Genomic DNA, 15,826 nt, shown 5'->3' on the forward strand with positions numbered 1-15,826 from the left:
TTTTTTAAGGCCAAGTAAAATCAAAAGAAAATTTATATAAAAAAAAAGAGGACGATTCATAATTTTGTTTAGTCAACATACGTTTTGGTTTTAGTTATTTGTTTGTTTATTTTAGCAACAAGATCGCAAATTAAATTTTATTTCCAGGAGAACCAGAAGGAAAAGAATAGGAAAATTTTTCTTCTTTTTTCCTTAATAGCGATTAAGTTAAAGTGAAAATCAAAAACTATAAACAGACAATGCAAACAGTTTTCATAATTAATCAGTTTTCTAAGAAATTAAGTTAATAATACAAAACTTAACCTATTATTTTTGGTTTGATAATCATTTGGGAGGGTTTATATAGTGTATGTATGTATGTGTGTGTGTATATATATATAATATAGTTATATATGTATGCATATATATAATATATATACGTGTGCATATATATATATATATATATATATATATATATATATATATATACACACACACATTACATATATATATATATATATTAAAAATTTTTTTGTTGAACTTCTCTTGTAAATTGAGTGGTCCCTGATCCTAACATAATACTTAATTAGTAACAGACTTAAAACGAGGGATAAAAGAAGGAAGAAAAAAAAAACAACCCTCCCTATGCTGAAATGAGAAGTGATGAGAACAGAAAAAGAGAAGGTGGGGGGGTACAAGCAAGAGAGAGAGGAGGAAATGGTGAGAGGAGAAGGTAAGATCGTTTGATTTATTTTTCAACAAGTATTGGTTTTTGTGGTGTGCGAAGTTAAGAGATCAAAATAAGGAAGGGGGGGGGGGTGTCGGGGGGGTATTACAAATAACTCGAAGAAAGTCTTAGAAAAAACCCCTGCTTGATATTTGCTTTATCAGTTCATATTATAGCCAGGATCAAGTACTCCAATATAGAATGCAGAGAAATTTACAGAAGAATGGAAGCACCAGAGATAAAATTATTAAGAGAAAAGAAATAAAGAAAGAATAGGAAAAATTTCATATTTCTTGTAAGAATTAGCTAAATGGTGAGAAATATATGAAGATTCATCAAGGACCGGAATTAAAATGCAGTAATGTAGGCCAGGAAAAAAAAAAGGGGGAAACAAAAGGACCCAAACCCACAAAAAAAAAAAAAAAAGTCAAGAGAATAGGGACTAGAAAGGAGGATGGGGAAGAAGTAGGGAACCAAATTGGTTGTATTGTACAGTGAACAAAATTATTTAGGGGCTTCTGTGTATAAAAATAGCAAACTGATGGGGGAAGAAGAGCGAGAAAAAGAGATATGATGAGGTAACTGAATTGACAAATGGAGGAAAAGTTGTAAGAACAATTTGATTTTAGGTTTACAAATTAATGTGGTGGTGGTGGTGGTGGTGGTGGTGGTGGACAGGGGAGAACAGAAGGGGCAGAAAACAAGACAAAAAAAATACTGGAAGTGGGAGGGAAATATAAGAAACAAAAACAACTCCTCCCCACCCCCTTGTGCAGGATGTTTTAAGCACATAGGGTTATGAGAGGTTATGGGCTGGGAGCAGCACTGGATGAAAATGAATAGCCATAGACATTCTCATAAGAAACTGAACTTCCAAGGGAGCCATTTGCACTATCAGTGGAGTCTTCAGAGTAGTGGGATTTTCCACTGGAAGAGGTGGCACGGCGCCGGGCTAGATTAGAAGAGCCTGGTGAAGACAGGATAAACTTAACACTGGAACTGTCAGTACTCTGATATTTGCCGAAACCTCTGGTTCTCTGCTCAGAAATGGCCAGATGCTGCTGCATCATGCGGTTGATGGAAATGGCCGTCTCAGCAAAAGATTCCAGATCTTTGGTACTGTTGTTCCTGTAAAAACAATTTTAAAATAAAATTAACTTTTATTCAGATGAAAATTTAGAGAGAAATATTACAAGAGAAAATTTCTAAGTAAAATAAAGTCAATTTAAATGTTTTTTCTCTGGAAATTCCTTCAACTATTTCCCACTCCTTTTCCATCATTTTAAATGTTTGTAATTTTTAAAACTCCACCTCTTCTACCCATTTAAAGCAACTATTTTAACCCTTTGCAGGTCTGAAGCAGTTTCATTCATAAGTTTGTTCTAAACATCCATGCTTGTTATGAGACCTTTTTAATCATCCTTGTTTCATATTCAGAGTAATATAAAGCTATCTTTTAAGTTCCAAGTTATTCTGACGTTTGAAAAAAACTGAGCATGTGTATCATGGATGCCAGGGAAATGTGTATCACATGACGCACAAGACAGGCAAAAAGTTTTATTTACCAAACAGGTCCTTGCAGCCATTTTAACAGGTTAAAGTAGAACACACACACAAACTTTTATAAAACATATTTTAGCAGAATACCATTTCTAATGGTAAAACAATGTAGCTAATATATTTTCAGTATTTAAATGGGTTACCATTCTCAGTGTATCAACTTTAGTTTATCATTTTGTAACCTTATAACTTGGATATTGTTATGTAACCTTTTAGTAAAAGTAATGCTCTTGTAAACAGCAATTCAGAATAGACAGGCAAAAAATAGCAGCTAGATCATCATCAACAGCTTTTCCATGCTAGCATGGATCAAATGGAATTTGCTGTGGCAAATTTTTATGACCATGTACCCTTCCCATCTATCAGCAACTCTCACCCATCTCCAAAATTATTTTCTTTCCCATAGAAGACTGGAAATGAATCACCTCACTTGTATGACTGCTCATTTACAATCATTGCATGATGTATAGACAATGTTGGGCACACACACACACACACACACACACTGGGGCTTCTTTCAGTTCCTGCTTACCAAATCCACTCGCAATGGTTTGATTGGCCTGCAGCTACAGTAGAAAACTTCTTGACCACACAGCCACACTAACACCTATGAAGGGTGTGTAAATAATGAAGAGATGACCAACGGGTTGACGTACCTGGTTAATATACGAGGAGTTGCTAAAGGAGTGGCTGCCGGAGGTTGTACAACCCACGGGTCTCTCAATACATCCATCGCTGAGTAGCGTGAACGAGCATCTCGGACTAGAAGATGTTTGATGAGGTCTTTGGCCTCATCGGAAATGTCACGCCATTCGCTGTCAGGGAAATCGTAGATACCTTCTTGGATTCGAGTGAACAGGCTCTCCTGTTTTGGAAGAAGGGAAAAAGAAAATATGAATGACAGAACAAGTGAAAGAATTCCATAAATTGATGACACTTAAACTACATAAGAAGTCAGCTAGACAGCCAAGCTGCCCAATAAACAAGATAATCATCATCACTCTAATGTCTGCCTTTCTATACCTGACACAGATCAGATGTGGAATTTATTATGGAATATTTTCTATGTACAGCCAGATGTCCTTCCTGACACCAAGACTGGTTTTAAGCCAAGGCAAGTTATTTTCAAATTGGGTCCTCATGCACACACTTGAGCAGAGGACACTATGATGAATTTTTAGTATATCCTTGTAGCTAATGGTGAAGCCTCAAGCTCACAATGCTTTTTGGCTGCAACTGCATACTACACAAAGCATAACATGTCAATCTTCAGCTTTTGTAGAGAGCCCCACTGACACTTCTCTAATTGGGCCCTGCACAAACCTTTATTTGTTTCTAAATAAGAATATTTCTCCATAGCCACAAATGCTTTCATCATGTTGTAAATAAATGCCACTGCTTGTATGACAGTAGCAATCATTGTATGACAATAATCAAACTCATTTATAATAAAATAGATTATGTGAGCTTAACCATTTGACAAATACAGAATCAATAAAATCATTAATAGGTTTTAACTAACATTGTTATAAATGACTAAAATCTTTCAAGGTGGTGCTGTGTAGCAGGACCACACTAATAAGTGAAACTAATAAAACAATAAAAGCATGCATAACGATACACACCTGACAATTTTGGCAGTTTTCTCCACGTTCCCAGCCACAGTCTTCTCCACACTGGCCATAGAACGGTGGGTAGCCACACAGCATTATGTAGAGGATAATGCCCAAGCTCCACAAGTCACACTTCTTATCGTAAGAAAATGCCTCACCCACCCAAGCATCCACAACCTCCGGGGCCATATATTCAGCTGACCCTACCGGAGTTTGTAGTTCGGGTGTTGTGACTGGGTCGGATTCCTCACTATGAACTGGAATTCCACTACCGAGGTCAAAGTCACAGATCTTGATCGTGACAATCTGGAAACAACAGAAAGTGAAAGGTTAAATGAAAGGTTAAAGAAAAATTAAATTTAAATTAAGACATATCACTGGGCCCTTCCTTTTCTCTAATATGAGAAAGGATTTCCTTAAGTCATAAATAAGGTAGTGTTCCTCCTTAAATTAAGTTGACCAATTTAGAAGAGTTGTTGGAGCAATGAATTGATTGCTTTGAAATAACCATTTCTGCACTCAGTGTTCAAATCTCACTGGGATACGCTTTGCTTTTTATCTTTTCAGAGTTGATAAATGAAAGTACTTGAGTACTAGTCAAGTACTGGAATCAATTCTCCTCTTGCTCTCACCCTTTCTTTTCATCTCTTTTCAGCCCTAGAGACAGAGATAGGTTTCATTGGGTCAAAAAATGTCTAAGAAATACTGTACATCACAAGAGTATCTCTACAACTCCATCAGAGTTAAGGGCCAAAGGCAAGGCAAATCCTTAAATTAGGTTTAAATTTACCCAGCTTCCTTAATCCCAACCCTAGGTAACAGAATGACAGGTGAAGATTTTGTTGTAGGGACATGTATTTCAAAGCTAACATTAGAGCATGGATAATCCCAATGTTATCAAGTTTATGAAATGGTTTTAACCCTTTTATTGCCATATTTCTGTTGAAATACACTGCTTTTGTTTGTGTTAACTTTTTTAATTTAAATTACTTTAAAACAAAGTTTGTATTGTAGAACTAGAAGAGGCAGTTTCAGTGTGTTGGTATCAAAGAGGTTAATGTAGATTATGAAATGTCAAAGAAAATACTTACTTCACCATTTCTACCACACAAGATGTTCTCTGGTTTCAAGTCCCGATGTGCAATACCTGAAAAAATTAAGATAATAGAAAAATTCATTAAGATATACATTCATCTAGAGACAAGTTTAAAAACTAAACCATGTAATTTAGTGGTTTTTAAACAGATAAAATACTAGTCACTAGCTCTCACATTCCATAAAAAAAATAAATAAATAATTTTTTATCCCCACCCCCCAGACATACACCTATAGAGAAGATGAAAGAGTTTGTTACAATCTTCATTTTCATGTTAGATTTTCCCTTCTTGCATGGGGGAGGAAGATTTTTCTATGGATAGATGTCCCTCCTTTCTGTCTGCCAACCCTCACCCATTTCCAAGCAAGATAATATTTTCCCATGGCCAGATATGTTTTGCAAGGAAGATGAACCACATTGCTTATCTGACAGGGACTTGTTTACAACTATTGAGACAAGAGTACAAACACATACATACACTTGACAGGCTTCTTTCAGTTTCTATCTACCAAATCCACTCATGAGGCTTTGGTTGATTCTGGGTAGAAGACACTTGCCCAAGGTGCCTTGCAGTCAGACTCAACCCAAAACCATATGGTTAGGAAACAAGCTACACCTTCATATACTTCTTTTTATGGACCTCGGATTTCTTAGAATTAAGGCTACAGGAATCTTCCTTTTATGAAACATGGCAATTTTGTCAACCCCATTTCTAAGCCTCATAGCCCTTATTATGAGAAACTTGATTTAAGAAGTTAGCTTACCTTTGTTGTGAATGTGGTCTAAAGCCTTAGCTATGTCTCGTACTATCATACTGGCCTCTCGTTCGGTTAGATGACCTCGGCGTTCTATATTAGCTAACAAAGTACCTGAAGAAAAATAAACAGAAATGTGTCTCAAATTTCAAGCATATGAAAAGAGAGGGAAAAAACCCGAAAAATTGATACAATGTGGGATAATAAAAGCCAGAAAAGAAATCAACATACCTCCTTCCATTTTCTCAAAGATAAGAAAAAATCTGAAAAACGAAAAGAAAAAAAATTTAGTGCAAGTCATTAACTGAAATATTTAACAGCTTCAAAAAAATTTTAAAAAACAAGAAATTAACAATACGTTAACGATTTAAAGTTCTCAAATACTCTGAAGAGAAATAGTTAGCTTTAACTAGAGCCTTAATCCGTTTATTACATTTCAATTAATTTTGAAAATGATGAAGAATTTAGTAAAATAACATTGTTATTAAGTTGAGTGTTTGGAACAAATTCTTTCTACTATAAATACAAGACTTGGCTGATAATCTAAAGTCTCAAAACTAAAAATATATATTATCCACCAACTCATATAGTACCAATACATTTTACCCACCAAGTAAACCAAATTAACTACCAATAACTAAAAGTCTGAAAACAAGTAATGACATTTAGGAGGAACTTCTGGAAATGCTTTGGGCAGGCAAAGGACTAAATAACAGTTTCTTAAATAAAAGAAAGAAGGTAACACTTACTGCTCATCTTCTTCAAAATATTCATTGAGCTGTAATATGTTAGCATGGCCTTGACAGTGATGAAATATTTCAATTTCTTTGAAAACTTTGTTGCGGGATCTTACATGGTTTTTCTCTATTATCTGCCAAAGTAAAAAAACAAAAAACAAAAAAACAATTACAAATGAATCTTTAAACAAATTAACAAAATTTAATCCTTACTAGAACAACAACCGGCAAAGGAGGGAGATACCAACACCAGTGTTATTTATATGTATCAAGTAGCAAGTGAAGCTAATGCTCACCTTTACAGCATATTCCTTTTCAGTTTGTGTATGAATATAGGTACGAACTGTTGCGTAAGCCCCTTGCCCTAAGATTTCGCCAGTTGGTTTATACAGATCTGGTAATAATTAGAATGGAGGGTCAAAATTTTAATAAAAGTCAGTCTAGATCAGCTGGTATCAAATGAAAGGCTCAAAATTGGTAGATGAAGGACAGCATTTTAACAGTTAATACAAACAAAATCTGAAAAAGAATTCTTCCCTCATGGTCATCAATAAAACTTCAACAACCCTTTAACATTCCGACTATTCTCTCAAATTTACTGCTTACTTATCCACATTGTTTTTCTTTTTATTAATCATGCATTATCTTGTAGCTTCAAGCTTTTGATGATGTGAGTGATTATTTTATAGAATGACATTGTAGTGTAGGCATGAGAGCCCAGATCTGGCTAGTCTAAATATAAAATGGGTAAAATATTCAGCCCAGATATGGACAGCTTAAGTGCTAAAGGATTAGAGATATTACAATATATTAGCCATAAAGAATGTCTACAAAAAGAACATCTACAATCATCAAGAAAACTTTAACAGTTTGTTGCTACATTCCTGTTGAAAAACCATGCCCTTGATCCTATTAATTTTGAAAATAATAAGGAATTCAGTATAAAATAACTCATTATTACGCTGGTGCTTGAAACCTAAATTAATAAGGAAGGTTTTTTTTAATTTGGATCACTTTTAAACAAGTTTGTGCCATAAAGCAGTCTCTGATGTACCAGTTCAAAAGGGGTTAACGATATATTGCAATATTAATTAGATGATGAGAGAGCTAGTTAACCAGGTTTGAGATATCTGGTAAGTTTTCTACTTCACACCCACAAAGATGGCAGACGAAGGTAGAAGCACGTGAAGGTCGCTTCTATCATTGAAAAGTACACAAGATTTGGAAGAGAGCCAAGTGTTGCAGGGTACTACTTTACTGAGCAAGTTTATCAGCCACTTGGAGGAGGAGGAGGAGCAGGCAGTGGGGGGAGGTGGAGGAGCAGGCAGTGGGGGGAGGTGGAGGAGCAGGCAGTGGGGGGAGGTGGAGGAGCAGGCAGTGGGGGGAGGTGGAGGAGCAGGCAGTGGGGGGAGGTGGAGGAGCAGGCAGTGGAGGGGGGGAGGTGGAATTTTGTAATAAACAGACAGACAAATGACGACAACAAATATAACTGACCAGTTATCAAGACAACTGTTTAATGTGAGCAGCAGTTAGTATTTAACAGCCAATATTAGAGGATCACCACTACCATCTCCACCATAACCACTACTTCTTATCCTAAATAGCAGTTAGAATTACACAAGCAACAAGGAATTAAGAGAGAGAAGAACTGACAGGTTTTTTTTAGTTGTTTGTAGACAGCACGGCATGGAGTAAAAGTCTAGCTAAGTAAGATATCCAGCAACCAAGATTAATCTAAAACTATATATTCAGAACAACCAAGTTGGTCAGTTTGAAAAGAAAAAAAAAAAAAAAAAAAAAAATCTAATAAGACAGCAAGTGGTGATGGTAGAAGTAGTCAGAACCAGCTAATTTTCCACATTGCTCTGGTTAATTGTACAAAAAAATGTAAATGGATTTGTCAGGTTTTAACATACAGTTCCAACTGTTCAATCTTTAACAGCATGGCTTGTTCATTGAATTAGTGAGTGTGTGTGTGTGTGTATGTGCATGTGTGTGTGTGTGCATGCAGTTAAGTGCTCCACAGACGTACTCCTAATGCTATCTCCAGGCAGAAGCAGCAAGTGTTCATAGCTTCTGTATTGAGACACACAGTGGGCTCATTGATGGTCTTTAACCATTACACTGACCTTTTTCACTTACATAGAGGACTACAAGAAATTGACTCGGGGAGGGTTTTTTAAAAGAGCAACCATTCACCAAAACACACCATGTCTGGGACAAATAGTGGAGATATTTAGAAACAGTTAAAATATGTAAATAATGAGGTCTTATGTATACATGCACACAAGAGAGACAGTATGTGTGCATGTAATATGACTGTGTTTATGTGCACATGCACGGGGGCACGTCTATTTAAAAACAGGCAGTGACTACATATTTGGGAAATTTCTAATTTAAAACAATAGACCAAAACAAAAAATAAGGACAAGGCTTTTTCTCTTTGCTGTAAAGAAAATAAGACGAAGATAGATACATAATAGGCAGATAAACAAGAGAGAGAGAGAGAGAGAGAGAAGGGTGAGAGAGGGAGAGTAGTGATTAAAAGTGGCATTTTATTGTCTGCCCGACTTTTTCTCTTTTAGGACAAACACAGTTTAAATTACACAATTCAGAAGAAAAAGAAAAAAAAAATTTGAGCCCAATTCAAACGAGATATAAATAAAAAACAAAAAAAAAAAAAAAAAACTATAAAAACAGGTAAAGATGGCTGCTAAAAGAGGTGAAGAAAATTTTCAGTAAAAGCTTAAGCTTGCTCTTCACAAACTATTCTGGAGCTAAAAGTTTCAGATGTCACAACTACGTAGTTTGATGTTTAGACACTCACCCTCTTTGATGCATAGAGGTAGGCATATATATATATATATATATATAGCCGAAATGAAATGAGCAGCTCCTCTCTCTCTCTGCTATGCTGGTTGGGCTATAAAGACTGCTAGACTTGTAGCTGTTTTAGCTGCAGTACACAAATAGATTCCACACAAAAATATTATTAACAACACTTTTTGTGTAAAGAGGAGTGGATATATAAAAATGACTAAACTCTCTCTAATGTATCTGGTTCAATTTAGTGGGATGAAAGACTTGACACCTAAATATAGGTAACTAAAAAGGTTTGTATCAAAGAGGGCTTTAGACCATACAAACCCACTTTCTCAAAAACTCGTGTCCAATCTACATGTCAATAAAATGGAAAAACAGACATAAAAGCAACAAAGAGAAAACTCAAATAACAAGTACATTCAATTTCGCTGTGCAAACAGACCCCGTATTTAAAATGCAGGGTTCTCTCAGCAGAACAAACTGAAGAACAATATACATTTTATCTGACCCAATTTGTCCAATGCAATAAGCAAAAGGCAGTTTTTTTTTTCTCCTTTTTTGCCTCATTTGCATAACAGCACTTTCATTGGGGACCTATGATTAAGAACTGAGATTGCAATGTTTGTGAATGGTCATTCTTTTGGTTACTGTCTTTGTAAAATCCCATCAAGTTTAGTAAGAACCTCTTGGTTAATATTCCAGCTGCACAGCGAAGTTAAATGTATGTTTATTGCATCACATTATTTACAACATTTTATATATATATATATATATATATATATATATATATATATATATATATATATATATATATATATATATATATATATATATATATAAATTGAAATCACCATGGTAGTATAAATTATAACTCACCTAAAAAATTAGCTGCTCTAATTGCTGCCCTCTTTTTCTTCTTCTTGCTGTTATTTCTGGTAACCAAATTAGGTTCGTTGCAGTCGGTGTCAGCCTCAACATTGTGCATTAACTGCACCCCATCGAGGGTGATGCTGTTGTCCAACATCAGACTATTTGGCCGTTCAATAAAACTAATTGGTTTAGGTTGAATCTCAAGCTGAAAAAAATCAAAAACGAAAGACATTTTAGCTGCAATAACCTAAGCAGACATGTATAGACATCAGTTAGATGTTGCACTAAATATACAAAACAATCATTGTTTGCTTGGGCTGCAAACACACAAGGTGTTCTTCACTTAGTTGTGTGACACCAAATCCACATGGTGTTCTTTGCTTAGTTGTGCAATACCAAATTTGCCTGGTTCTCTGCTGCAATACCAAACATGCAAGGTATCAGACAGAGGTATCAGACCAAACATGCAAGGTATCAGGCTGATACACGCACAACTTAGTGGACACATTTGTGGAAAGATATTGGCAGCCAACATATGATGATGGTAACAGATCAGATGTTACTGATGAACTCGTTGGGATGGGATGACATGTTGAAGATGGACAAACATGGACTCAACTCTTCCTCTTTGCTACATGTATCATATGAAGCAATGCTGATGGCCCTTTTTGTACTGACAGAAGAGATGAAATTTTGGCATACATGCACACTAATTATATCACTAGTGTAGACCAATGGTTCTTTAAAAGTCCAACATTATTTCACTCTATAAGTAGCATTTCCCATAAAAACTCAATACACTTATCTATACCAATACCTAAAAAAGCAACACATGTTGGATGGGACGGCATATGAAAATAATCCGAGTAGAATTATTACTAGCATTATTAAGGCAACAAGCAGGCACAATCATTACTATGCTGGACAAAATGCTGAGGTCATCATTTAGGGGTCAATTAAAAAAAAGTAGCAGCTGAGCAGTAGGGTCAACATACTTAACTTGCTCCCTTACCCAAAATTTCAAGCCTTATGCCTATAGTAAAATGAATTATTATTATTATAATAAATGCTTAGTAGCCTTTTGTCCTGGGTTCAAATGCCACCAAGGTCGACTTTGCCTTCCACCCTTTCGGGGTCGATAAAATAAGTACCAGCTGAGCACTGGGTTCGATTTGATTTAGCTCCTCACCTGAAATTGCTAGCCTTGTGCCAAAATTTGAAACCATTCTTTTTTATTTTTTTTGCTATTGTTGCAAAAAACAAGCACTAGGGTGTTTATTAAAAAAAAAAAAAGGGCCCATTCAATAAAAGGGTGGGACTGAATTACAAATGGTTGGAATCACAAACAAACATAACACCCACTTACATACATTGGTAGCTTCTTGCCAGAATTAACTAAATCCCCCACAAATCATAACTTTCACCGTTTTGTTGTTTTTGCCTTTAAAAAAATGTCTAGTGTATATTTGCATAATGAATAAGGTCTTATCCAAGACTAAACAACAAGGCATAACAATTCACCTGCTCACCAACCTGTAATAAACCTAACAGTGAGTAAGAGAATATTTTGGACATATTTCAGTGAGGTGTACACGAAAACAAGAATGCCAAACTAGACTAGCTACGTAACATCAACATCCAGACTTTAACACTTTTACTGCTTATAGGTTTTTATTTATCACCTATAAAACTACCTAGGTAGCCCAAGGACCTGGAAAGTTCCTTGCATGAAACTGAGCACTTTGACCACTGTTTTACAGTCAACAGATAAATGTAAATATGCTCGTTCTGCTTCTTCCACCACCACCACCACCCATCTGTTTGAGTGTGTGTGGATGTTTGTTGTTTGACGTTGCAGGCAACCTTCGACGTTTTTTCTACTCACCCAAAAAAGGGTTTTTGAAAATCCTGCGGTATTGGTAGGCGATAGCATTCACCCACACAACCATGCGTCAAGACATAGATAAAGTCGCCAAGTTGAAAAGAGGACGAAATGATGTCTTCTCCTCATACTGATACTGTATTCCAAAACCGAAGGATCACCAGATTTTTCAACCCAATATTTACATTCTATTATTTATTTGTAACTTCATGTATACTTCGAGGTCCACTATTCCAAAAAAGAACGCGCGCGCGCGCGATTAGCCAACAATGTACTTATAGTAAAAACTTCGTTATATAGTTGAATATCCTAAATGTCGTGTGTGCATATAAACAAACATACCACACACTGCAGACGGAGCATTTAAAGTTTTCAAACATCAATAAATACGGATTAGCAAGCAAAAAGCAAAACCAATAGAGACGTGTGGTACTTACTAATAAATATAGCTGAGACTATATGACGCGACTCCTAATTCCTATAATGGTAACTTCTCCACGGTGACAAGCCTGCAGGGCTCTGTTGATAGAGCCATGCAGTGTAAGTAGCGTGCAAAGGGGAGGGGGAGGGAAGCACTCTTAGAGAGAGATCAGAAAGCGAGCGAGCTAGCGCGCGTGCATGAGAAAGAGAGGGGGGGAGAAAGGGAGAAAGAGAGAGTGTATGTGAGAAAGGAGGGGGTGAGAGACTATCTGCAGAGCAACTTAGGTATGATGTGAAGTATCTGGCAGGTGGAAAATAACTGAAAGCGAGAGATGATGAGATGTGAGCTAAAAAGCACAGGAGAGGACTGGTTGGTTGGCTGGCACCAATAGCAACAAGCTAGAGAGAGTTTAAGTTACCAAAATGATGCAGTTATCACCCATCACCACCGCTACTTACTATGAAAACCAACAAAGGCACGTAGAACTCTTGCAGTCGCTTAACATTCCAAAGCCTTATCTCGAGGAAATGGGCAACAACATATGAATATAAAGTACCACGGTCTTCACACTTCAAGTTTCTTCGACTTCTGTTAACCAAATCTCTTTTCACTGTATTTTCTCCTTGACTGTACAACTTAGAGTAAACCGAAGTATCCATAGTGACAAAATTATAAATAATATAACACACACACACACGGTACAATACAACAGCAGCAAAACCCTAAGGATATAAAATATATAATATCGGGTAAGCCAACAGAAATCTTACACACACAAGACGGAAACAACACACAACACCAAACCACAAAGTCCTATTGCTATGTGAAGACAAGTCAATTTGAGAATCGGAACTGTTGGAACGGATGGGAGAATTTTGACAGTTTTTCACAGCGATTTCAAAAGCATGACAAACAACATGTGCAGTTTGAGAAGAGAAAAATCACTCACGCTCCCACTATCGTACACACTTTTACCAACAGTTAAACGCCTACACACTCAGAGTTTACAGCACCAATACAGAAGAACAAAGACTGGAAGCACGAGGTTGAAACATCGTTCACGTTTTACAAAATGTGGCTATCTTTTTAAATGTTGATTCCCTGGGTGGGGTGGAGCAGAAATTGTAAGAGTTTTGGAACAGCTGTCCATCAGAAGTCTCATGGGAAATGAATTTATGGAAATTACGATTCTGAAACAAACAAACAATTACGATTCTGAAAGAAACAAAAGAAAAAACCCATTAATAACTCTTTTTTACATTTCTGCTTCCTCCCTCCAAACGCTTCCATAACAGAGGTGCGGGACTTAGAGAAACAAACAGGTAATCAATACTCTGCTGCAAGAAATCCTATCTGTACAGCATCGACTACTATTACTATATATTACACCACCAGTATTTGTTAAAGGGTGGGTGGCAGTCGCGAAAGTGAAGGCATGTATGTATGTGTAGGTTAGAGAAGAGAGGAAAGTGGGCTTCCCGATTGGTAGTCAGGGATTTATGAGGCTCCTTGATCGGCCCGACACGGAGGTCCTCTTTTAACAGAGCAGAGGGCCATATGACCATATCCTTGTATAACTAACTACCCACACATTTTTATCTTCATATTTCTTTCCCTCATTATTCTATTTCTGTGTAAGCCCCACTGTTACCACCACCACCACTTGTGTTAGAGAAAACTGGATTTTTAATTCAAATGTTGCATTCAATCAGGTTAGATAAACCTCAATTAATCATTCTCTTATAAAGACAAATATTAAACGGATGTGAAAATATTTTTAAATTGCCCCGCAACTTTCCTGGTATTACATACAGACTTTCGATGTAATCATGAACACCGTCCCAACTACATCCTTCATATTTACCCCATGTCTCTATATACAACAGAGTCTCAGCGAGTCAGTGCCCCCCAAAAAAAACAAAAAAAAAAAACATACCCCCTTCAAATTTATTAAACAAGAGATTAATTTGCTTAAATATAAATGGAAATATTTTTAATACCCACAACTTTGTTCGTGCACTACGTCTGGACTGAAAGGATTCTTTAACCCCCGAAATTCATATCAATAAAGTTAACAAGGCGACATATTGACAGTCAGCGGAGTGATTATAAGTATTTCGTTCAAATCACATCGACTCTACCCCTTGCTCTGCTGCCCTTCCAGATTTGATAAAATATGTTCGAGTGAAGTACAAGAGCCGATATTATTGACTATAATGTATACATACATACATACATACACGAATCCACCCATTTATATTTGTAGCCAATGAGCCCTAATGTTAGAAGACAGCAGATATATACGATATTTTATTACCTACAACTTAGCATTGAGGAACATTCCCTTCCCACAAAAGCTGTCGGCTAAAGGAGATTATGATTTCGGGCCCCACATCAGTCAAACGCCCAGTCAAGAGGGTACCAAAGAGTGCCAACTGCTACCAGAAGAAATGTTCGGGTTCTTTTTTACCCGCACTGTAAACACAGGTTTCCCCGCCACCCAACTGTAGTCATCAATAGAAGGGATACCACACTATACAACAGACATCTGGAAATGACTAACAGCCAAAGGAGATAGGAGAGCAACGAAATACAAATTTAGTTGAATGAGTCACTGGTTGTTGAGTGGAAATTTCACAAGAAAACATTAGCCTTGTGATCTGACTGGATCGATTAAGAAGAAAAAATACAGAAATAATAAAAACAACCATTTATATTGCTTTTTTGCTGTGTATATGAATGCATGTACGTGTATAAAGATGTGTATGTTGTGTTTTGCTCATTATTTTACGTTTGGACTATCTACAAGCATCCGTCACAATACGTTATAAATATTTTAACATCGAATAAACGTTTTTGTGAAGACTTTTACTCTAATAGAGTGTGATCAACGCTTATCCGGACGAGGGAACCATTACATGAGTACTGAATCAGCTAAAAACAAATGCCAAATCTCTCATCTTAAGAAAACATGTAACCAACATACTGAAACAGTCGAAAGACTAATTAGAGAAAACATAAGGTTGTGCGCGTGAGCACGTGTTTATGACTAAAAGCAACCCAAAACTGTGATCATCACGTTTTTATGGGACCTGCATTTTCCTTTTCCTAAAAAATATGAGGGTGCTATTTGAGGGAAATTTGAACGCTGCACCGAGCAGTCACTGGCGAAGCTTGATTGGCAGAACAAGAATGTGAGGGAGACGGTTGACCCCTCTCACCTGCAATGTCTTTTACATTCTGATATACATTTAGAAAAAAAAGGGTTAAAACTGTGACTAAATAAAGGCCTAAAAGAGCAGTGTTTAACAGGGGTACCACGAATTTTTTATTTACAAAAAAAAGTCAACGGCGTAGTGCCCT

General features: G+C 36.5%; 1 protein-coding gene across 3 annotated transcripts in view; it reads right to left on the reverse strand.

Moving 5' to 3' along the window:
- Positions 1–400: 400 nt before the first annotated feature.
- Positions 401–15,826, reverse strand: part of LOC106869528 (MAP kinase-interacting serine/threonine-protein kinase 1) — a 20,501-nt gene continuing 5,075 nt past the window's right edge. The window contains exons 1-10 of one of the 3 annotated variants that reach the window (XM_052976164.2): positions 12,922–13,288; positions 10,167–10,365; positions 6,764–6,861; positions 6,480–6,601; positions 5,962–5,993; positions 5,740–5,844; positions 4,971–5,026; positions 3,892–4,185; positions 2,923–3,131; positions 500–1,834 (exon numbers count right to left, since the gene is read on the reverse strand). In XM_052976164.2, coding sequence (XP_052832124.1) covers positions 1,513–1,834; positions 2,923–3,131; positions 3,892–4,185; positions 4,971–5,026; positions 5,740–5,844; positions 5,962–5,993; positions 6,480–6,601; positions 6,764–6,861; positions 10,167–10,365; positions 12,922–13,122 — 1,638 coding nt within the window. In that variant the 5' untranslated portion in view covers positions 13,123–13,288 and the 3' untranslated portion in view covers positions 500–1,512. Of the gene's footprint in view, positions 1,835–2,922; positions 3,132–3,891; positions 4,186–4,970; positions 5,027–5,739; positions 5,845–5,961; positions 5,994–6,479; positions 6,602–6,763; positions 6,862–10,166; positions 10,366–12,479; positions 12,790–12,921; positions 13,289–15,826 lie in introns of those variants that run through there. The other 2 variants (XM_089340632.1, XM_014915301.3) reach the window with 2 other exon arrangements.

The sequence above is a fragment of the Octopus bimaculoides genome, chromosome 23 (genome assembly GCF_046866305.1).
Source record: "Octopus bimaculoides isolate indiv1 chromosome 23, ASM4686630v1, whole genome shotgun sequence".
Classification (NCBI taxonomy): domain Eukaryota; kingdom Metazoa; phylum Mollusca; class Cephalopoda; order Octopoda; family Octopodidae; genus Octopus; species Octopus bimaculoides.